The sequence below is a fragment of the Mobula hypostoma genome, chromosome 9, assembly GCF_963921235.1.
Source record: "Mobula hypostoma chromosome 9, sMobHyp1.1, whole genome shotgun sequence".
Classification (NCBI taxonomy): domain Eukaryota; kingdom Metazoa; phylum Chordata; class Chondrichthyes; order Myliobatiformes; family Myliobatidae; genus Mobula; species Mobula hypostoma.
In genome coordinates, this window is record NC_086105.1 from 110,723,768 (window position 1) to 110,748,696 (window position 24,929).

Genomic DNA, 24,929 nt, shown 5'->3' on the forward strand with positions numbered 1-24,929 from the left:
GGCCTAATTCTGCTTCTATGTCTTACAGGCTTATGAGTTATAATGCACTCAAGCTTCTCTGTTTCTGTCCTAATTAAATTTCTCTAGTCCAATTAACTCCCTCTGTTGGTGGCCTGCTGCAAAATAAATGGGAGTAGTGATTTACAGGTTCAATCTTGCTCTTTTTTTCTCTATGGTGCACAAAAATCTAGAAAAGAGTAGGTTTTCTTTGAAAATATCCTTCCCCACTCCGGAAAACACCAGTGAGCCCTTCATATCAACCCAAAATGGATTTTACTCCTTGAACTACTTTCTGATCCAGCAAATATGAACTCTGAGCACTGATCTTTGTGGATATATAATGTATTCTCTAGTCATCCTGTACAAAGCATTAAACTGATCCGCATATTTCTGATTGGCATTTTATAATCTGCCTAAAACCGTCAATCCTGTTCTTTTTTTTTTCTCTTTAGAGATTTGCTGTGTTTGAAAGATGGAATAGATTTGTTTGTGACCTCAAAATAGCATGTATTATCAAACAAAAACCAAACCTACATCAAATTTGTAATACCGTCTCTAGTGGACAGACAGCAATGGCAGAAGTATGGATGTGGCTATCTGCCTATTCATTAGTACATATAGAGCTGCAGTTTTGATTGTGGGCTGCACAGGTTGTGCAGTACATTCCTTGGGTGTAGACCTGAAGAAAAGTGTGCAAGATGAAGTTACATTTGCTACACTTGGTTAACTCAATGCATCTACATATTTCAGACCAGGCCAGCAGCAATGCTGTGAGTATGTGGGACCACTTCTGAGGTAGCTGGTCACATGAATCAGGGATCGTCATTTTCAAATTCTGATGGGAATATGGATAATAAAAGAAAGCATTTTCAAACGATCAGCTGAAATGGTTTAAATAAAGTCACTTATTTAATCGCTAGTGCTCTGTAAACTTGAGTAAATATCTGGATAGCTGAAAACAATTTCTGGTACATGGAAAGAGTTAGGGATCCACTTCCAACTTGGAAACAGAAGGTAACATTAGTGAGAAAGGAGAAGTCCTTTGAGCTTTGGGTCTGGCATTTGTTACTTGCTCATAATATTTTTTTTATTTCATCTGAGACAATGGTGTTTATCATTTATTTTCAAGTGTTTTGTAAAGATGACACCTTTAGAACATTAACTTCATTATGAATGTACATTATGGGTTCTCAGTCTTATTTTCCAGTGGCTCTTGTGCGCACATGAACTGACATCACTCTAGTTCCCCAATTAACTTTAACAGCAAACCCTGTTTTCTGAAGAAAACCTTGCATTAGTAGTAAGGACCTTTTTTTGCATTATAGTTTCAATGTCATAAACTCTAGTTTGGAACTTCAGAGAATAGACTGAATATTGAGTGAACAATTAGGAATACTGATCAAACTCTTGTTTGGAGAGGCATTGCTGCTAAAGTTGAGAGAATGATGATTGAAAGAATCAGATTCAACAAGAAATACCCCGAAGTGGGAATTACAGGAGAGGAGCTTGTACTTGGGTTTGAATTCCAGAATTGTACAGCACAGAGGCAGGTCCTTTTAGCCAACCATGAGATCTTCCTTTCCTAGTCCCATTTGCCTGCATTAAGACCATAACGAGTACCCCTCCAACATAGCATACCCACAATTTGTTGACCCTAGTCCTAACTCTAACTACATCTTTGGATTTGAGAGAAAACCAGAGCACCTGGAGAGAACACGCACGGTCACAGGGAGAACATACAAACTCCCTATAGGCGGCACTGGGAATTGAACCCCAATTAGTGATAGCTGGTGTTATAAAGCACTGCACTAGCTGCTGCACTACCACGTTAACTGTTGTAATTGTAGCTGCCTCTACTATCCCTTCTGGTACCTCATTCCAGATAATCACCATTCTGTGTGGAATAACTTCCCCCTCAAATCTCCTTTAAGAGTTTATTTCTCTCACCTTTAAACCTGTGCTATTTCATTCTAGACTGCCCTGCCCTGAGAAAAAATATTCTATCTATCTTCTCTTTGCCTCTCATAATTTTACAAGCCTCTGTAAAGTCACCCTTCAGCCGCCCACATGCCAGTGAGAAGGAATCCAGCCTGTGCAATCTCTCCTTTTATCTACAACTCTCCTGGTGAATTTTTTCTGTCCTCTCTCTAGGGCTGCCATATCCTTCCCGTCGTGTGGAGAGTGAACGGCATACAAAATTCTTAAGTGCAGCCTAACTAATATTTTATACAACTTCAACATGACATTTAAGGTGGAAAGAGAGCAGAGGAGATTTTCGTGGATGTTCCTGGGACTTGAGGAACCGAGTTATGTCGAGAATTTGACTCAAAGATTGGTAGGAAAGTTATGAAAAGGATTTAAAAGGACCACTAAGAACTAATGCATGTCTGAGCAATCTGGATATATGTTAGAAGTAGCAGGGACCCATGTATGCTATGGAGATGTTTAATTATGGATGGTTTAAATGAGTAGCATTTTCAATATAGTACTGTGGTGTAGAAGCACAAATTGAAAGATATTTATGGCTATTCATGCAAAACTGCCTTTAAAAATTGTCTGAAACATCCCTAGGCAGCCCCACAAATTCACTTCCAGGATCATGCAAACAGCTTGCAAGTGTCATTAAAAACTTGTTTTCCAATTTGTTCTTTACACAATAGATACAGCAAAGGCTGCTAGATCAGATGGCATCCCAGCTGTACTCCTAACTCCCTGTACTCCGGAACTAACTGTTCTTCTTTCCAAGTTGTTCCAGTAAATGAAAACACAGCCATCAATATGACAATGTAGAAAATTTCCCCACCGTGTCCTGTTCACAAAAAGCAGACAAATCCAATTCCACTAATTACACCCCAGTCAATCTATACTCGGTCATCAGCACTGTGATAGCAGCTTTCATTCATGGTGCTCTCGAGTGGTACTAACTCATGATAATCTAATCACCCTGTTTGGATTGCATTCTGATCACGAGCCTATGGTATTACAGGAAAGATTCTAGCAATGGATAAAACAGTAGCTGATTGGCAGGAAGCAAGAAGTGGGAATAAATTGAGCCTTTTCTGGTTGGCTGCCAATGACTAATGGTGTTCTACAGGGTCTATTGAGGCCAATTTTTTTTTAACGTTATATGTCCATGATTAGGATAACGGAATTGATGGCTTTGTTACAAAGTATGCAGACAATATGAAGATAGGTGGAGGTGCAGGTAGATTTGAGAAAATAGAGAAGTGACAGAAGGACTTAGAGACATTAGGAGAATGGGCAAAGAAATGGTAGAGGGAATACAGTGTCAGAAAGTGTATGGTCATGCACTTTCGTAGAAGAAATAAAAGGGCTGACTATTTTCTAAGTGGAGAGAAAATACAAAAATCTGAGGTGCAAAGTGACTTGGGAGTCCTTGTGCAGGAATCCCTAAAGGTTAATTTGCAAGTTGAGTCTGTGGTGAGGAAGGCAAATGCAATGTTAGCATTCATTTCAAGAGGAGTAGAATATAAAAGCAAGGGTGTAATGTTGAGGCTTTTTAAAGCACTTGTGAGGCCTCACTTGAAGTATTGTGAGGTTTTGAGCCCCTTATCTTAGAAAGGACGTGCTGATACTGGAGAGGGTTCAAAGGAGGTTCACAAAAATGATTCCAGGATTTAATGGCTTGTCACATGAAGAACGTTAGATGGCTCTGGTCCTGTATTCACTAGAACTGAGAAGAATGAAGGGTGGTGAAAGGCCTTGATAAAGTGGATGTTGAGAGAATGTTTCAAATGGTGGGAGAGTCAAAGACCAGAAGACACAGCCTCAGAATAGAAGTGCGTCTTTTTAGAACGGAGAGGATGAAGAATTCTTTAGCCAGAGACTGGTGAATCTATGGAATTCATTGCCACAGGCAGCTGTGGAGGGCAAGTATTTATGTATATTTCAGGCAGAGATTGTTAGATTCTTGATTGGTCTGGGCATGAAGAGGTACAGAGAGAGTCGATGGGCCAAATGGCCTAATTCTCCTCTGTCTTACCTCCGCCAGTGGTGCATGCACCGTGACTGCTGTATGTACCATCTACAAATACTGGAATTTCTCTCCAGTCTAATCTAACCGCACCCCCCAAACCATGCAGTCTACATCCAGAAAGGCCAATGGCAGCAAGTGCATAGGAACACTAGCATCTGCAAGTTCCCCTCCCAAATGCATGCCATTCTGACTTGGAAATATATTACCAATCCTGCAAATCTAGGTCTGAATCCTGGAGCAGCCTTCCCTGCAGTATGGTGGGAGTGCCTTCAGAAGCACTGTGCAACCATTTAAGTCGGCAGGTCACAGGCAGTGACAGGCAAGAAATGTCAACCTTACCACAACCTCCAGTTCCTGAAAATAAACTTTAAAAAGTACTGAATCTATTCTCATGGTTTCATATTGTATAATGTCCCACTGCCCATCAACTAGAACAAGGCACTATCAGGCATAAATTCAAAAACCGTGATATAAATTAGCACAGATAGTGGAAAAAGTTTATTACAACTTTTTGGCAGCAGCATAGACTGAGATTAAGAACTCCAGTGATCCAGGCTGGGGTAGCTGACGGAATAGCTGTAAATGGTCGTGAATTAAAACCTGGGTTGTGCAAGTTAAGCAATGATAGAGAAAACATTTGTGCCTCAATAAAATTGTACATTTTCTAACTAGCAATCACAGTATACTGCTTTTTGTTGGTTGTGCTGTCAACCTTATCTAACCTTGTTTCACAGTAATGTAGAAGATGTGTGCCGATTTCCTGATCTTCCTGCCCGGAGACCAATGACCTACCAGGCTAAACAGCTGATTGCTCGGGAGATTGAGCTGGAAAAGATGAGGCGTGTAGAAGCTTTGCTAAATACACGAAACATGGACAGAAAGGTAAACACTCCCCAAATGGATCCTACTGGCATCAATAAGTTTCAATTTTTTAATAGTTAAATCTTTTTGTATGTTGGAACCACTCTGTGAAGTAACAGCTGCCTAAGGCAGGTGACACAGTCTGTGTAGCCTACTAATTCTTTTTCCACTACTTGTTCTCATCCAGCCTTCACATCTCCTCTCCCTTCACTCTCACTGTGCTGAGATCTGTGTATGGAAGAATGGGATAATGTCACTGAGCTTGAACACAGCTTTGAGAGACCTACATAATGCAAGTGTGACCTTTTTTTGTAACAGCCAATAGTGAGCACTGAAAGCTTGCCCAAGGAGTACAAATTTTATGAATTCTGGGAATGAGGGAGGACATCCCATAATGCAGGTACTCCTTATCACAGTATGCAAAATTTACAATGGAGCACCAGTCCATTCTGTCAGCTGCACTATATTGATGGTTTGATCCTGGCAAATCACCTCCCAGCCTGTTTAATCACCACCCTTCAAGCCCTTCATCTTTCTTCTCCTTCCCCATGTGGTTCTTTATAAATGTGTCTCTATATTCAACTAAATCACTCTGAGGTGGTGAGCTCCAAAATCTTCACACTATTTGAATAAAAGAAGTTTCTCCTAGATCTATTAGCCATTATCTGATCCTCACAGACCCTATTTTTACAGTCTAGTGTAATAGTTGAAATACTTTGATCTAAAATTATGAAGTGATTTGATAGAGAAGGTCAAGAGAAGATATGGTTTTATCCTGGCTAATTGATGTCACCAGATACTGGCTGGTTGACCTGCCATCCACCAACTCTTTGAGAGGAATCTGTTGAGTGAAGTTTTGATTAAATTAAATGCTTCACGATAGCTGTACAGGTGGGAATCCAGTCTGATTGTCCTCAGAGATATACCAGGATGTTGCCTGGGATGGAGGCCTGTATGTGTTTATAAGGAGAAAATGGATGGGTAGGGTTTATTCTTTCTGTACTGGTGGAGGCTAAGGGCTGGCCTTATGCAGGTTTATAGCATTATGAGGGGTATAGATAGGCTAGGTAGTCAGGATCCTTTTCCCATGGCAGAGCAGTCCAGAACTAGAGGGCACATTTAAGGTGAGGAGGGAAATCTGAAGAGTTAAGTCTTTCAGACTGAGGGTGGTGACAGGAACAAGCCGGTAGAGGAGGCAGCAACGATTACAAAGTTTGAAAGGCATCTGGACAGTTGTTTAGACAGGAATAGTGTAGAGGGGTACATATGAGCGTCGCAGTTAGCAGGACCTGTTTCTGCGCTGTCCCTTTTGATGAGAACTGTGCAATGGCACAAGCTGGCTGTTTTCCTCAAGCAGATAAGTTGTCTTTCTTTCCCTGTATGCCTCTGCTGGAGTGTGGATTCTGATAGTTCCCACAAACAATTCATTAATTTGGGAGGGAGGGGGGAGAATGCATTTGCACCCACATATTTTTCACAATCCAGATAAAGGATTTCCATCCAAAATGTTAATTGTCCATTTCCCTCCATAGATGCTGCCTGACCTGCTGAGTTTCTCTAGCATAAGGTTTGTTGCTCATGCAGTGATTTTGCTACACATGCAGTGATCCTGCTCAAATGTCACTCACCTCCACCCACTGCTAGAATCCACAAAGTTACCACTCGCCTAGGGTAAAGGATCAGTATTGCTTTGGTGCAACAAGGAGAATTGTGTCATCTCCTGAGTGGCTGTTTGACTTTGCTTCCTTCCATTTTTTCCTGAGATGAATGACCTATTCACAATTTGACATTTCAAGTTTAGCTTTCTCACAGAATGGAGCATTAAATGCTCGTGGAGAAATCGTATACTCTGAGGGACAATACAGTAATCAGTACAATCACTCCATCTGCCCATCACCCTCACACTTCTATCAGTGGTTCCTCTCCCCTACTGTTCCCATAAGTCCTCCTACCTCCCTGCCTTGATTCCATTCCTCTCCTATCAGACTTTGTTGTCATCAGACCTTCAACCCCTCCACCTACCACTTCCCAGCGTCTGCTGCATTTCCCACTCTCCCCTCCTCATCCTGGATTCTACAATTGCTTCGCAAACAACAGGAATTCTGCAGATGCTGGAAATTCAAGCAACACACGTCAAAGTTGCTGGTGAACGCAGCAGGCCAAGCAGCATCTGTAGGAAGAGGTGCAGTCGACGTTTCAGGCCGAGATCCTTCGTCAGGACTAACCAATTGCTTGCTGGCTTTTGCTCCACCCCCTCACCTTTTCATATGGATATTCTCCCCTCCATCTTTTGGTCCAGATGAAGGAGCTCAACCCCAATATGTTGTTTTTTTCCATTTCCCTCCACAAGTGCACAAGTGACTCACTCACTGATCCTCCAGTTTGTTGCATGGCTACAGTAAGTTGGCTAAATTGGCTAAATTGGTGATCCAAATGTCTTCAGTTTCATCTTAATGTTATAACTGCCATGCAACTTTGTTTGTAAACTTGAGGAATGGCAAACCAACCAGTTGATACCAAAAGTGAACTGAAATGCCAGCCCAGCTTGAAGAGGGCCAACTGCTGAGGCATTCTGTGTTGATAGATGTGTTAAAGGGACTGAACTGACAGCTTATTGAACTGAACTTCTAATGATACCCCAAGTAGGTCCAAAAAAGAAAATGCTAGCTATTTTCATTTATTTTTAGCATCATAGTCTACTGATACCACATCACCTTTTCCCAAAGAGCATTCTGTAGAGTTATGTAGGTGGATGAGAAACAGCTGTGGAAGATTTTGTGACCTTCATTGTTCTGCCTAACTGATGGATGAAATAATGTGGGTGTTAAGATTTTAAGAGAATCAGAACAAAAAGGAGATAAACCAGGAATTAGGTGAAGGTTCGGTTCAGCAACAGAAAGAAAATTTATTTAATGTGAAAAGAAACTTGTAGTTTGTATTAGCAACGCACATCAAAGTTGCTGGTGAATGCAGCAGGCCAGGAAGCATCTCTAGGAAGAGGTACAGTCAACGTTTCGGGCCGAGACCCTTCGTCAGGACTAACTGAAAGAAGAGCGAGTAAGAGATTTGAAAGTGGGAGGGGGAGGGGGAGATCTAAAATGATAGGAGAAGACAGGAGGGGGAGGGATGGAGCCAAGAGCTGGACAGGTGATTGGCAAAGGGGGTATGAGAGGATCATGGGACAGGAGGTCTGGGGAGAAGGAAAAGGGGGAGGGGGGAAAACCCAGAGGATGGGCAAGGGGTATAGTCAGAGGGACAGAGGGAGAAAAAGGAGAATGAGAGAAAGAGTGTGTGTATATAAATAACGGATGGGGTACAAGGGGGAGGTGGGGCATTAGCAGAAGTTAGAGAAGTCAATGTTCATGCCATCAGGTTGGAGGCTACCCAGACGGAATATAAGGTGTTGTTCCTCCAACCTGAGTGTGGCTTCATCTTTACAGTAGAGGAGGCTGTGGATAGACATGTCAGAATGGAAATGGGATTTGGAATTAAAATGTGTGGCCACTGGGAGATCCTGCTTTCTCTGGTGGACAGAGCATAGGTGTTCAGGAAAAACGGTCTCCCAGTCTGTGTCGGGTCTCGCCAATATATAGAAGGCCACGTCGGGAGCACTGGACGCAGTATATCACCCCAGCCGACTCACAGGTGAAGTGTCGCCTCACCTGGAAGGACTGTCTGTGACCCTGAATGGTGGTAAGGGAGGAAGTGTAAGGGTACAAGGATATGTGCCAGGAGGGAGATCAGTGGGGAGGGATGGGGGGGATGAATGGACAAAGGAGTCGCGTAGGGAGCGATCCTTGCGGAAAGCAGAGAGAGAGGGGGAGGGAAAGATGTGCTTAGTGGTGGGATCCCGTTGGAGGTGGCGGAAGTTACGGAGAATAATATGTTGGACCTGGAGGCTGGTAGGGTGGTAGGTGAGGACCAGGGGAACCCTATTCCTAGTCGGGTGGCAGGAGGATGGAGTGAGAGCAGATGTGCGTGAAATGAGGGAGATGTGTTTGAGAGCAGAGTTGATGGTGGAGGAAGGGAAGCCCCTTTCTTTAAAAAAAGGAGGACATCTCCCTCGTCCTGGAATGAAAAGCCTCATCCTGAGAGCAGATGCGGCGGAGACAGAGGAGTTGTGAGAAGGCGACGGCATTTTTGCAAGAGACAGAGTGAGAAGAGGAATAGTCCGGATAGCTGTGAGAGTCAGTAGGCTTATAGTAGACATCAGTAGATAATCTGTCTCCAGAGATAGAGACAGAAAGAACTAGAAAGGGGAGGGAGGTGTTGGAAATGGACCAGGTAAACTTGAGAGCAGGGTGAAAGTTGGAGGCAAAGTTAATAAAGTCAACGAGCTCAGCATGCGTGCAGGGAGCAGCGCCAATGCGGTCGTCGATGTAGCGAAGGAAAAGTGGGGGACAGATACCAGAATAGGTGTTCCACAAAGCCAACAAAAAGGCAGGCATAGCTGGGACCCATGCGGGTGCCCTTAGCCACTCCTTTAGTTTGGAGGAAGTGGGAGGAGCCAAAGGAGAAATTATTAAGTAAGGACTAATTCCACTAGACGGAGCAGAGTGGTGGTAGAGGGGAACTGATTAGGTCTGGAATCCAAAAAGAAGCGGAGAGCTTTGAGACCTTCCTGATGGGGGATGAAAGTATATAGGGACTGGACATCCATGGTGAAAATAAAGTGGTGGGGGCCAGGGAACTTAAAATCATCGAAAAGTTTCAGAGTGTGAGAAGTGTCACGAATATAGGTAGGAAGGGATTGAACAAGGAGGGATAAAACCATGTCAAGGTATGCAGAAACTAGTTCGGTGGGGCAGGAGCAAGCTGAGACAATAGGTCTGCCAGGACAGGCAGGTTTGTGGATCTTGGGTAGGAGGTAGAAACAGGAAATGCGAGGTATGGGAACTATAAGGTTGGTAGCAGTGGATGGGAGATCCCCTGAGCGGATAAAGTCGGTGATGGTGTGGGAGACAATGGCCTGGTGCTCCTTAGTGGGGTCACAATCGAGGGGTAAATAAGAGGAGGTATCCGCGAGTTGTCGCTGTGCCTCGGTAAGGTAGAGGTCAGTGCGCCAGACTACAACAGCACCCCCCTTATCGGCGGGTTTAATAATAAGGTTAGAATTAGTGCGGAGGGAGTGGAGAGCAGAGTGTTCGGAAGGAGTAAGTTTGGGATGGGAACAATGTGCGGTGAAGTCGAGACGGTTGATGTCCCGTCGGCAGTTGGCAATAAAGAGATCCAGAGCAGGCAGAAGACCAGAGCGGGGTGTCCATGAAGAAGACGAGGGTTGAAGATGGGAGAAGGGATCATTGGTGGGGGTAGAAGAGTCCTTGCCGAAGAAGTAGGCTCGGAGATGGAGACAGCAGAAGAAGCGTTCAGCGTCATGGCGAACGCGGAACTCGCTGAGGTGTGGGCGAAGGGGGACAAACGTGAGGCCCTTACTGAGAACAGAGCGTTCTGCCTCAGACAGTTGAAGGTCGGAGGGGATGGTAAAGACCCGGCACGGATGAGAGCTGGGATCAGGGGGGAGAGGGGGTAGGCTGGGGGTGTCAGTGGAGAGGGGAGGGTTGGGGTGAGAGGAAGATGGAGCCTCTGAGGGCCCAGGAGCCGACGGTGGGATCTGAGGGAGACGGGGTTGCAGAGTGGTGGTGGGGGAAGGGGAGACGGGAGTCACAATAGCAGCACATAAAGACCCGGCCTGGAGTTCAAGGTTCTTACCTAAACTTGACTTTTTTTTTAACCAGTGCAATTAATCAAAATCAGGTTTACTATCACTGACATATGTCATTAAATTGTTCAGTGGCAGCAGAACAGTGCAATACATAAAAATGACCATAAATTACTGTAAATTGCGATTAATTGGGACAGACACTTATTTGGGACAACTCTTAAAGAACAAAAGCTAACCAAGAAAATAGCCAGGATTCCCTTCGTTTATTTGGGACAGGAGACTGTTGGCAAACGGTTTCTAACTAGTGTCAGTTGCATGTACTTGTGTCGCCGTTAGACACTACACCATGCTTAGAGTGAACAGCTTTTAAATAGTAGCAGTTGTGTGTGCTTTTATCATGTTATATGTTTGGGCCAACAGATGCCAATTCAAAAAGCCGTGATAAATTTTATTTATTTTGGCTTTAAAAATTTTCAAACCCGTGCCAAGATGCCACAAAAAGATTTGACATTAACTGCAAAAGTTACTCTAGTGGACCAAGTTAAAAGCCATCTGTCTAACACTGGCAGAGATAACTGGAGTGCTGAAATCTTCAAATACATGCTTGATACACTCACTGTTTGCCGCCTTGACATCATCTGTATTCTGCCAATAACAGTTGTTTCATCAGCGAATTTATAGATGCCTTTTGAGCTGTGCCTAGCTACACAGCCCTGCGTGTAGGGAGAGTGAAGCTGCAGGCTAAGCGTACATCCTTGAGGTGAGCCTGTGTGGATTGTCAGCGAGGAGGTGATGTTATTTCCAATCCATGTGGTTTCCCAGTGAGGAAGTCAAGGATCCATTTACAGAGGGAGGTGCAGAGGCCCAGGTTTTGAAGCTTGTGAATTAGTACTGAATGAATGGTGGTGTTGAGTGCTGACCGGTAATCAATAAACAGCTGCCTGAGGTAGGAATTGCTGTTCTGGTGGTCCAAAGGCCAGTAGAGACCCAGTGAAACTGCATCCGCTGTAGGACTATTGTGGCAGTAGGCAAATTGCAGCAGGGCCAGGACTTTGCTCAGCCATGACCAATCTCTCAAAGCACTCATCACAGTAGACCTGAGTGCTACTAAGTGATGACTGTTGAGGCCGTGCACCCTGATCTTCTTGGGCACCGGTATAAATAATATCCATTTGAAGCAGATGAAAACCTCTGAATACAGCCGAGAGCAATTGAAAAGATTTAAATTTAAGCTTTCATCTGTTGTGCTGATGCCATAGAGCTTTCAATAACTTGGCAGCTGAAGGGTCAACCTTCCGTTCAGCACGTAATTCTCATGCAGTTTTCTCTCAAGATACACTATGCCAGATTAATGAGGCCTTTAGAGAATGGTACCTGAAGCCACAAAGTGTGGATTTAGTGCTCAACAGTGAAATATTTCCCTGCAGAATATGTGTTTGTGTGACATAGGAAAAACAAATCACATTAATTAGCCATCGTTGCAACATGAATAAAGTATGCACACACATCTCGGGCTAATTCAAGTGCTTACGTAATTTCAACTAAATATTGACAAGATCAGAACTTTAAATATTCACGTTACCATGACAAACTCTGTTCCATCATCATTGACTCCTTCCCCTTCTCTCGTTGTCTTGGGTTAAGCCTGACTGTTCAGTGTGACATCTTGTTGAATTCTGACCTAGCATCCTTTCCATTACACCTTTGGAATCAGTAATTTGGTAGGCTTTACAACAACCTTCCTCCCTCTATTCTGTTCAAACTCCTGTTTATCCAAACTAGCCCATAGTCAGTTGCTTTAGATTTAAAATCTTCATTCTTGAAAGACTTGTCTTTCTATCTCAATAACCTCTTCCAACCCTGTCAAGCAGTGTTCAGCTATTCCTTTTGTATTCAGCCCATTTACAAGTGCTATTTAAACCTTGAGATATTAGGTGGAACCTCTACCTGAAGCTCTCCAGTTCCCTCTAGACATACAATCTTTTGGTTTCACTGAGCCTTTGATTACCAGTCTTATCTCCTTCAGTTCAGTGTCCAGCTTTTCTTGTTGCTTTATCAAACTCTGCCAAGTTTTTCCTAAGTTCCGACCATATTGGTGTGTCTACTGCCATTCGTCATTTTCCTCAGGCTTGTTAGTTTTTGATCACTCTCGAACAATGGGGCTATGGTAGCGTAGTGGTTAGCACAACGCTGTTACAGCTTGGTGTGTTCCAGAGTTTGGAGTTCAATTCTGGCTCTGTTCTGTGAGCAGCCTCTCTTCATGCTCCCCGTAGAATGCGTGGATTTTCTCCAGATCCTCCGGTTCTCTCACCCCCACCCCCAGTCCAAAGATGTGCGGGTAGGTTAATTGGTAATTGTAAATTGTCCTGTCATTAGGTTAGAGTTAATGGGTTTGTTGTAGGTTGCTGGGGCGGTGTGACTCAAGGGGCCAGAATGGCCTACCCTGCATTGTATTGCTACATAAATGAAATGAACTGGGGAAGCCTTTGTGGGGATTGGATTTTGAAAATGTTACTTGGTCCTGAGGCGTTTTTGTTTGATTTTCCCGTTGTCAGGAAACTGCAGAAGTCAACAGTAAGCTAACAGAAAACAAGAAAAGTTTGAAGCCTTGTGTGAAAAACCATGAACAAAGACTGGAAAATGTTCTGAAGTCCGTCATTGTGAAAGAAGAGGTAAAGTTCATCAATAATAATTCTGAAATGGAAAATGTAACTGGAATGTTAAATCTTGCCTCCTTTAACTTTACAATACAGATGTCTCAGTCTTCCAGTTCCAACTGCTTGCACTTTACTAATGTTCATTCATAGACTATTAGTTGCTATGATTTCAACTGTCTAGGTCTAAACATCTGGAATTCTCTTGGTTTTGTTATCTGTCTTAATATCATCATTGTAGCATGAGGTCAAGTTGTGTTCTGTTGTGCTGCTGAAGATCACCCCAGAATGTTTTGCTACCTTTAAGTGTTACTGAAATCTAAGTTGAAAGAATGTTCTTGTCGTGTGCTTCCTTTTCCTGGAAACTACTTACCAGAAATTCAACAGGATTACCCACGTAGATAGTCTGCTCAGAGACAGAGTCTTTGGCAATGGATTCACCTCCTGAAAACTCGAAGCCTTTCACCCATCCAAAGGTACTCATGGTTTCCACTTGTTTGGGTGAATGCACTTCCAACAAGTTCAAGGAATTCAGCTACAATCAAACCTGTTTGGTACCTATCAGCGTCCCTAAATATTGGCTCACTTCATCACGAGTACTTAGTGGCTGCACTGTGTAACATCAATGAATTACATTGCACTAATCACCCAGGCTCCAGCCTATCCAGATGGCACCACTCACACCTGTGATTTCTAACGCCAAGGACAAGAGCGCGAGAAGAATACCACCACCTGTATGTTCCCCTCCCAAAAGTCACATCAACCTGACCTACTGCTCCTTCATTCTCACTGGAGCTTAGTCCTGGAAGTCCTTCCCTAACAACAGATAATACTATCTTCACCAGAAGGATGCAGTGATTCAGCAGTGTGGCTCAGTGTCATCTCAAGGATGATGATAATGATAGACAATGAACGCTGACCTTGCCAGAGACATCTATATCTTCAAAATTATAAACAAGAAGAAATCCACCCAGCTTTAGTGCTCTCAGTATGACCTTATAATCGTTTCTCCCTCAAGTTTATGTAGCTTCCCTTTAAATGCATCTGTTTGGATCAGCTCACCTCCTCCTTCACCTCCATTCAGGGCCCCAAACAGTCCTTCAGGTGAGGCAATGCTTCAGCTGCGAATCTGCTGGGTTTGTCTATTGTGCCCGGTGCTCCTGATGTGGCCTCCTCTCCATTGGTGAGCCCATCGTAAACTGGGGGACTGGTTCATCAAGCAGCTCCATTGCATCCGCCAAAAGTGGAACTTTGCAGTGGCCAAACATTTTAATGCCCATTCTGACATGTTGGTCTGTGCTCTCCTGTTGTGCCACAATGAGGCCAACCTGAGGGTGGATGAGCAGTACCATCTGGGGAGTCTCTGACCTGATGGCATGAATATTGATTTCTCCTTCCAGTATATTTATATTAAAAAAAATCCATTCCCCTCCCCTCTTCTATTCACCACTCTAGTCTCTTACCTTTTCTCGCCTACCCTAGTGACCTTCCCCCCTCCTTTTCTCCTGTGGTCCACTCTCCTCTCCTATCAGATTCCTTCCTCTCCAGCCCTTTATCTTTCCTCCCCACCTGGCTTCACCTATCACCTTCCAGCTATCCTCATTCCCCTCCTCTCACCTTTTTATTCTGGCATCTTTCCCCTTCCTTTCCAGTCCTGAAGAAGAGCCTTGGGCCACAACATCATTTTCATTTTCATGGATGCTGCCTGACCTGCTGAGTTCTTCCAGCATTGTGAGTGAGTGAGCGTGGCTTTGGATTTCCAGCATCTGTAGAATTTCTCCTGTATATGAATTAGGAGTAAGTATCAGCCCCTTGGCCCCTCATATCTGCGTTACCATTTAATACGATTGTTGCTGATCTGACTGTAAACTCAATGACTCATTCCCATCGACCCAGGACAACCTTTCATCCCCTTGCCTATCATATATACATCTACTTTTGCTTCAATAATGTTGGAAGACTGCTTCCACCTCCTATGAGGAAGAGAATTCCAACTATTTGAGAGAAGACGCAAACAACAGGAATTCTGCAGATGCTGGAAATTCAAGCAACTCACATCAAAGTGAGTTTGGGTCACGAAGGGTCTCGGCCTGAAACGTCAACTGTACCTCTTCCTAGAGATGCTGCCTGGCCTGCTGCGTTCACCAGCAACTTTGATGTGTGTTATTTGAGAGAAGAAGTTTGTCTCACCTCAACTTTAAATGGATGACCGCTTGTTTTCGATCAGGAACTCCTAATTCTAGATTCCCTTGGGATCAGCTTGATTTGCCAAATATACATCAAACTGTTTGCGTCAAATCAAATCAGCAATTGAATTGAATTGAATTTATTTCTTACATCCTTCACATACATGAGTAAAAATCTTTACGTTACGTCTCCATCTAAATGTGCAATGTGCAATCATAGTAATTTATAATAAATAGGTCACTAAATGTAACATAGAAATACACTCAAATCAGCGTGAGTTCATCAGTCTGATAGCCTGGTGGAAGAAGCTGTCCTGGAGCCTGCTGGTCCTGGCTTTTATGCTGCAGTACCACTTCCCGGATGGTAGCAGCTAGAATAGATTGTGGTTGGGATGGCTTGGATCCCCATTTTACACGGGCCCTTTTTACACACCTGTCCTTGTAAGTGTCCTGAATCATGGGAAGTTCACAACTACAGATGTGCTGGGCTGTCTGTACCACTCTCTGCAGAGTCGTGCTATTAAGAGAGGTACAGTTCCCATACCAGGCAGTGATGCAGAAAGTTCTTAGGATTTGGGGGCTCATACCAAACTTCCTCAACTGTCTGAGGTGAAAGAGGCGCTGCTGTGCCTTTATCACCACACAGCTGGTGTGCACAGACCACATGAGTTCCTCGGTGATGTGGATGCAGAGGAACCTGAAGCTATTTACCCTCTCATCCCCAGGTCTATTGATGTCAATAGGGGTTAGCCCATCTCCATTCCTCCTGTAATTCATAACCAACTCCTTTGTTTTTGCGACATTGTGTCAGAGAGATGATTTCTTTCCTGTAGGCCACCTCGTTATTGTTTGAGATTAGGCCAATCAATGTAGTGTCGTCGGCAAATTTAATTAGCAGATTGGAGCTGTGGGTGTCAACACAGTCATGGGTATACAGGGAGTAAAGGAGGGGACACAGTACGCAGCCCTAAGGGGCTCCTGTATTGAGAGTCAGGGGGTTAGAGGTGAGGGAGCCCACTCTTGCAACCTGCTAGCGATCTGACAGGAAGTCCAGGATCCAGCTGCACAAGGCACTCTACACTGGGAGAGATTAAAAATGTCTGTAAACACACATGCCAGTTGTGCTGTGCACATCCTGAGTACTTGCCCTGGGGTGCCGTCCGGTCCCACAGCCTTGCGGCTGTTCACTCGTCGGAAATATCTGCATACCTCCGCCTCAGAGATGACCAGGTTGCTGGTTGTAGCGGTGGCTTTCCTCGGAGGCTCAGAGTTAGCGACATTGAACCTAGCGTAAAAGCGATTGAGCTCATCTGGGAAAGAGGCCACGATGTTGGCGGCACCACAACATTTGGCTTTGAAGTCTGCAATGGTATGCAGCCCTTGCCATAAGTCATGTGTGCTATTCGTTGTGAATCTTGATCTTCTCCCTTTATTGTTGTTTCTCAGCCTTGTGCAGATTGTAGCTGGTTTTCTTGAGCTCTAGTTGATCGCCAGTCATGTCAGGATTGTGCTAAGCAATCCAAAAGTATCGCCACACTTCTGGTGCCTACATAGCATGCCCAAAACTTCCAATCCCTAACTCAGATATCTTTGGCACATGGGAGGAAACCAGAGCACCCAGAGGAAATCTGTGCATTCACGGGGATAATGTATTCTTCATCCAACTCATTCACTCTTTCTCTTCCTTTACCCCTTCACAATCCTCCCATTTTCCCTTTCTCTCCTCAACTTACCCCTCATACCGTTTTCCCCCTCGATCATAAACTTTCCACTTCATAACCTCATTTCCTCTATCACTTCCCTTGCCTAGCCCTCATCCTTTTGTCCGTCCGCTTTTGATCTCTAGTTCCCCACTCCCCTTCTCCCATTCTCCTTAAGACATGCATTGCCACCCGTCCCTCATATGTCCTCAACTCTCTCAACACCCTCCCCATTTAGACCCTACCACCCCCCCTCCCTCCTCATCCACATTTGTTCTACCTTCTCTGTTACGAACATGACAGATTTTATGCAAAAGATCTAATTTTTTTGATGTTTCTCAGACCCCTGAAGGGTGAAACTCTCCCTTCTCTCCATAAGATTCGATTCAGACTCGAGCTCTTGTACATCACTTATGTGCTTATTCTTAATCGCCATCGACAGATGTTGGAGTGCCAGCTGTTTGATGAAGAGCCATTGCACCTGAGCCTCATGATGGTTTAATTTTATGTCCGTGAACTTTTCAGTCATGAACTGAAATCATGATTGCTTGACTCCTCTGTCTGTATTTCTTCTTTTCAGCAGTTATTGGGGTCATACCAGCATAATGCATATGTTACTGAACTGCTAATCCAAAGCTTATTCTAGTGATTAAATCTAAAGTCACCATGATGGCTATGCAATTTAAATTCAACAAGATGAAACTGGAGTAAACAAGATGGTATCAGCAACCCATGAAAAAAGTGGATTAAGATTTTGTTTAATCATCTTTAAGGAAGAACCTGGCTTCCTACCCAATCTGGCCTCTGTATAACAGTACCATGGCACAGTCCTGCCTTGGAGGCTGGTCATAAAGGTTCAGTTGCTTGTTATTCAGGATGAGGCAGTAAACCGATTTCAGCGTTGGCTTCACGGGAGAAGCCACGTGATAGTAAATAGTTGGCTCTCTGACTGGAGGCCTGTGACTAGTGGTGTGCCTCAGGGGTCAGTGCTGGATGTTATTGTATGTCATTTATATCAACAAGCTAGATGATAATGTGGTAAACTGGATTAGCAAATTTGCTGATGACACCAGGATTGGGGGCATAGTGGATGGTTTTCAAATCTTGCAGTGGGATCTGGACCAGCTGGAAAAATAGACTGAGAAATGGCAGATGGAATTTAACACAGACAAGAGTGAGATGTTGCCTTTGGGAGGACCAACCAAGGTAGGATTTACAGAATGCGTGACGGGGCAATAAGGAGTGCGGTAGAACAGATTGATCTGGGAATACAGTTCCCTAATTCCTTGAAGGTGATTTCACAGGTAAATGTGGTCATAAAGAGAGCTTTTGGTACATTGGCTTTCATAAATCCAAGTTATGAAGTTGGGATGTTATGTTGAAGTTGTATAAGATATTGGTGAGGCTTAATTTGGAGTATTGTATGCATTTCTGATCACTTGTCTATAAGGAAGATATCAATAAGACATTGCTTCATTATAGGAAGGATGTGAAATCTTTAGAGAGGAACCAGAGGAGATTTACCAGTGTACTGCCTGGATTAGAGAGTATATCTTATGAGGAGACGTTGAGCGAGCTAGGGCTCTTCACTTTAGAGCAAAGGATGAGTGGTAACTTGATAGAGGTGTGCAAGATGATAAGAGGCATAGATCGAGTGGACAGCCAGAGACTTTTTCCCAGGATGGAATGGTTAATATGAGGGTGCATAATTTTAAGGTGATTGGAGATTGAAGTATAGGAGAAGAGTGTCAGAGGTAAGGGTTTTTACACAGAGCAATGGGTGCATGGAATTCCCTGCTCGGGTTGGTGGTGGAGGCAGATACATCAGGGACATATAAGAAACTCTGAGATTGGCACATGGATGATAGAAAAATGGGAGGTCTATGTATGAGGGAAAGGGTAAATTGCTCTTAGAGGAGGTTAAAAGGTTGGCACAACATCGTGGGCCAGTACTATGCTGTATGTTATAAGCTCTGTGGTTGAGATTGAAAGAGTATAGAGAAAATTTGCAAGGATATTTCCAGAACTTGAGGACCTGAGTTATAGGGAAAGGTTGAATGGTAGTGTAGGAGAATGAGGAGAAGAATTGATTGAAGTATACAAAATTGAGGGATATAGATAGGGTAGATACAAGCAGGCTTTTTCCACTGAGGTTGGGTGAGACTAGAACTAAAGGTCATAGGTTGAGGGTGAAATTGAAATATTTCAGGGAAACCAGAGGGGGAACTTCTTCGCTCAGAAGGTGGTAAAAATGTAGAACAAGTTACAGGCGTAAGTGGTAGATGCAAAGACAGCATTAAAAACATAAGAGGGGTCATATAATAGGGCAAATATTAGAGGGAAGTTAGAGGATTGGGAAACTTTTAAAAACCAACAGAAGGCAACCCAAAAAAACCAGAAAAGGTGAAGTATGAAAGTAAGCTAGCCAAAAAATATCAGAGGATACCAAAAGAGCAAAAGAGAGGCGAGAGTGGGCGTTAGACCACTGGAAAATGACGCTGAAGAAGTCATAATTGTTGGGGGAGACAAAGAAATGGTGGATGGTAAGTATTTTCACTGTGGAAGACACTAGCAGTACACCAGAAATTCGAGCGTGTCAGGCAGCAGAAGTCAGTGTAGTTGCTATTACTAAGGATAAGATGCTCAGGAAGCTAAACAGTGTGAAGCTATATATGTAACCTGGACCACAAAAACTACACCCAGGCTACTGAAAGACATAGCTGAAGAGATTGTGGAGGCATTAATAATGATCTTTCAAGAATCACTAGATTCTGGCATGGTTCCAGAGGACTGTATAATTGGGTAGTGTTGAGGGAGCAGACAGTCTGCAGAAGGACTTCTTGGGAGAATGATCAAAGAAATAGCAGATGGAATACAGTGTTGGGGAGTGTATGGTCATGCACTTTGACAGAAGGAATAAAGGCATAAACAGTTTTCTAACTGGGGAAAAAAATTTGAAAGTCAGAGGTGCAAGGGGACTTGGGAGTCTTCGTGCAGGATTCCCTGAAGGTTAACTTGCAGGTTGAGTCAGTGGTAAGGAAGGCAAATGCAATGTTAACGTTCATTTTGAGAGGACTAGAGTATAAGAGTAGGGATGTGCATTAGATTACATTAGATTAGATTAGATTCAATTTTATTGTCATTGTGCTGAGTACAGATACAAAGCCAATGAAATGCAGTTAGCATCTGACCAGAAATGCAAAGAATAGTGTTATTTACAAAATAACTGCAATAAAAGGTAAGTGCTACAGCACACAAATATAAAAGTACTGAGACAGTACAATATGGGTGCAATACTGCTTAGCGCTGTGATGTGAGGTTCAGCAGAGTCACAGCCTCAGGGAAGAAGCTTTTCCTGTGCCTGCTGGTGCAGGAGCAGAGGCTCCTGTAGTGCCTACTGGATGGGAGGAGAGTAAAAAGTCTATTGTTAGGGTGAGATGCATCCTTGATAATGCTTTTCACCCTGCCCAGGCAGCGTTTATGGTAGATGTTCTCAATGGTGGGCAATTGTGTGCCGATAATCCGCTGGGCAGTTTTCACCACACTCTGGAGTGCTTTGCGGTCTGATATGGGACAATTGCCATACCACACTGAGATGCAGTTGGTGAGTATGCTCTCAATGGTACAGCGGTAAAAGTCCGTCAGTATCCTGGGACAGAGGTGAGCTTTCTTGATGCTCCGCAGGAAATAAAGGCGCTATTGCGCCTTTTTGACCAGGATGGAGGAGTTCAGGGACCTGGTGAGATCCTCGGAAATATGGACACCAAGGAATTTGAAGCTTGGTACATGCTCCACTACAGCTCCGTTGATGTAGATGGGGACATGAGTTTGGCTCCTAGCATGCCTGAAGTCCACAATGATCTCTTGGTCTTCTGGGTGTTAAGGGCCAGGTTGTTGTTGGCACACCACGCGGCCAGGTGCTGGACCTCGTCCCTGTAGGCCGTCTCATCATCCCCTCTGATCAGGCCAGCCACCATGGTGTCGTCTGCGAACTTGATTATGGAGTTAGAACCATGTACAGGAATGCAGTCACAGGTGAAAAGGGAGTACAGAAGAGGGCTCAGCCCACAGCCTTGAGGCACGTTGGTGTTCAGGGTGAGAGTGGAGGAGGAGAGGTTGTCTAACTTAACTGATTGGGGTCTGTTAGTCAGAAAGTCCAAGGTCCAATTGCAGAGGGATGTGCTGATACCAAGCCGGTGAAGTTTGGCTATCAGCTTGGAGGGGATCACAGTATTGAATGCCGAACTGAAGTCAATGAACAGCATTCTGATGTAAGAGTTGGGGCTGTTCAGGTGGGTCAGGGCAGAGCGAAGTGCCGTGGAGATGGCGTCCTCTGTTGACCTGTTGGTGCAATAGGCAAATTGATGGGGGTCCAGGGTAGTGGGCAGACAGGATTTCAGATGTGATAGAACCAGTCTTTCAAAGCACTTTGCAATGATGGGGGTGAGTGCAACTGGGCGGAAGTCATTCAGGCCCGTGGCAGTGGAATGCTTCAGCACTGGCACGATGGTGGCGATCTTGAAGCTTGTGGGGACAACTGCCTGGGCCAGGGACAGATTAAAAATGTCCGTGAAGACCACGGCCAACTGCCCTGCACAGACATGCTGGAGTCCAGACAAATCAGAGGGCATCTTATTGAAACATTTCAAATATTGAAAGGCCTAGATAGAGTGGATGTGGAGAGGAACTTTCCTATAGTCAGTGAGCCTAGGACCAGAGGACACGGCCTCAGATTAGAGGGACATCTATTTTGGTGATAAGGAATTTCTTCAGCCAGATGGTGGTGAATCTGTGGCATTCGTTGCCACAGACGGCTGTGGAGACCAAGTCATTGAGTATGTTTAAGCAGAGGTTGATAAGTTCTTGGTTAGTCAGAGTTTCAAATGTCACCAGGAGAAGGCAGGAGATTGGAGCTGAGAGGGATAATAGATCAGCCACAATGGGAATAGTGGAGCAGACTCTGAGCCAAGTGGACTAATTCTGCTCATGTGTGTTATGGTCTTATCATGTCTCTGAAAATGTAAAGCATTACTGAGCAGCAGGGATGCTCTCAATTATATGCACATTCCCTCCATCACTTTTAAGAGGGGCTTCTCTAGCTTATTTTTGGCAACTGGAGTTGGAGTATTTTGGTGCAAAATGTTTACTATGTGATTAAAGCTGAGTGTAGAACAGCAGTAAATAGGCCACTTACTACAGCGCAGTCTTTGGGGTGTTCATTACTTCTATGGCCTCATATATTTACAAACTGCAGTTCTGTTTTGACCTATTCACTTTTTTTTTGTGAATTGGTTGGTGTATATGCTGGATGTGTCCCAGTAAATCAGTGCTAGTTGCCTATTTAAATTAATGGCATACCCAAAGTGTCTACTGTTTAAATTGTATCATGAAGATGATGGGTTAATTATAAAATAATTGCAATCTGGTGCTGGAAGAGGAGGTCTTTTTCAATCTTTTGCAGCATGTTGGTCTCACCAGTGTCCTAATCATCCCTGTTGGCCTTGAGAAGACATTAGACCTCGATGTGTCCCAGTCCCTGTTTATTCTGGGTTAATACACTGATGTTTTAAGCTTGAGAGGACATTAAGAATCAATTGCAGTCAGCCAAGCCTGCAAAGGACAGTAGTTTTGTTCCCTGAAGAGCATTAATGAGCTGTGTGAGTTTTACAGCTTTATTGTCACTTTTTTATAAATTCTGTCTATTGAAATCGAAACAGCCCAAGAGCCTTTTAAATTTTATTAGACCTGACTTCATACAGACTTGGATACAAGGTACCTGACTACTAGGTTTTTCAGATTCTGTTAAGTCTGTCTCTTAATCCATTGACTTGACTCTTCTTTTCAGGAGTGAGAGTAGGGTTGATTGACTAATCATCATTAGCTTCCACTCTGTTCTACCGTATTGTTTCATTTAGAATGGAATTATTTTACTTCAGTTGATTATACTATTTTGAAATTAATTCAACAAAATTAATTGAAGTTAAATTGGAAGAGATCCTGGGAATAAATAAACAAAAAAAAATCTACAGATGCTGGAGATCCAAGCAACACACACAAAATGCTGGAGGAGCTAAGCAGGCCAGGCAGCATCTATGGAAAAGGGTACAGTTGACGCTTCAGGCCGAGACCCATCAGCAGAACTGAAGGGCCTCGGCCCGAAATGGCTACTGTACTGTTTTTCCATAGATGCTGCCTGGCCTGCTGAGACCCAGTGAATAAGTAACTGAGCTTACCCACAGTTTCACTTAAAAAAAAATTAACTCTTTTAACTTTCACTTGAACTTCACAATAATTTGATTTTATTAATAATATTATGAACATATTTAAATCCTTCTGAAGATAGAAGATGAAGAAAGCTCATATGATAGTCTTAACAAGGGATATTTGATGATACATGGGGGAAAAATAATCTTATAGATAATCGCATCTGGGAAGACAAGTCAAAAGATCAGCCTCATAATTCCACATCTCTGCTGAGAATATTTACCCCATGTTCTGCTACAACTCTGCAGTTCCTGTGATTAAAGCCTGTTCTGGGATATTTCATAGCCAGCTGATGTGCTGACTGGAAAATAACAAATAATTTAAGCAAGCTGCAACTTGCTGAGCAGGATTTCAGCATGTTGGTGCAGAGCAACCTGGCCGTGAGTTTTACCCAGGAGGTTGTGCTACTTGTCAAGGGCAAGGAGTGGATGCTTCGATCACTGGAGTTCCTCTCCCCTCCCCTGTTACTCTGCTGTCTCATCATAGCAAACTATGTTTCATTCTCATTGTTTCAATGCTAACCGTTATTTTAAAAAGACTTATTTAATATTTTAAATGGTATCCCACAAAAGAGTTAGCTGTCTGTTGTCCATATTCATACTCTGCCTTTGGTGACTTTGATAAGGAAGCTGCTTCCAATCCTTCCCTTCTTAACCCTCCTCTGACCCTGTGCCTGGACTCCTAGGTTAACCATATTTACATCAAAACTGAGAATCTGGCTTCACTTTATGATTTTTTTGTTTTGGAACATTTTACCATATTATAGCAGTTATAAAATATAAGTTATTGTAAAGGTGCATGTGTTTTAAACAAGATTTTTCATTTACAGTATTCTTCTTGAACTCATGATAATGTGACATGGGAATCTCAATGAATACTTTAGATCAGGGGTTCCCAACCTTTTTAGTGCCATGGACCAACACCATCAAGCAAGGGGTCCATGGAGCTCAGGTTGGGAACCCTTGCTTTAGATTTTCTTCCTTTTTGCAAGTGTCTCAGAGCAAATACTTTATGCAAGCATTAAGTGATGCAAGAGCATTAATACACCGGTGGTAATACTTTCCTCCTTGTTTATGGTAAAATTTGCATTTGATCTTGCATAACTGTCAGATAATATTTTTTATGTTTATGTTCTGCTATGGTACGAGCCAACAATGGGGAAATACCACTTTGAACTCATTTTAGATTTGTTACACCATCTGTCCATCATTCATCCCTGACTCCTGGATAAAGCTGGGAGAAACTGTCTTCTGGTCAATACAGGAATTTTTTTATCAAAAAATCCTCTATAGCCATCAAAGATGAATCGTTGAAGATCCTATCTGAACAATTTATCTAAGCTTCCTTCTGCCGTGAGCACAATGTAACCCTGTATGAACTGAGTGCATGGCAGCTGATTGAGCAGGAGCATAGCATTGTTTTCTAAGGAAGGCAGGACTTCTCTCAGAGCATTGCTTGCACCCGAGAAAAATAAAGGTGCTAAATGCTAGATAAACTCAGCAGGTCAGGCAGCATCTATGGAAGAAAATAAACAGTCGAAGTTTCGGGCTGACAAAACATCGACTGTTTATTTTCTTCCATAGATACTGCCTGACCTGCTGAGTT

At 43.5% G+C, this 24,929-nt stretch overlaps 1 protein-coding gene across 1 annotated transcript in view; it reads left to right on the forward strand.

The window, feature by feature from the left end:
* chtf18 (CTF18, chromosome transmission fidelity factor 18 homolog (S. cerevisiae)) overlaps positions 1-24,929 on the forward strand; it is a 97,790-nt gene that overhangs the window by 69,226 nt on the left and 3,635 nt on the right. Inside the window, exons 19-20 of the mRNA XM_063057432.1 lie at positions 4,732-4,879; positions 13,076-13,192. Coding sequence (XP_062913502.1) covers positions 4,732-4,879; positions 13,076-13,192 — 265 coding nt within the window. The remainder of the gene's footprint in view (positions 1-4,731; positions 4,880-13,075; positions 13,193-24,929) is intronic.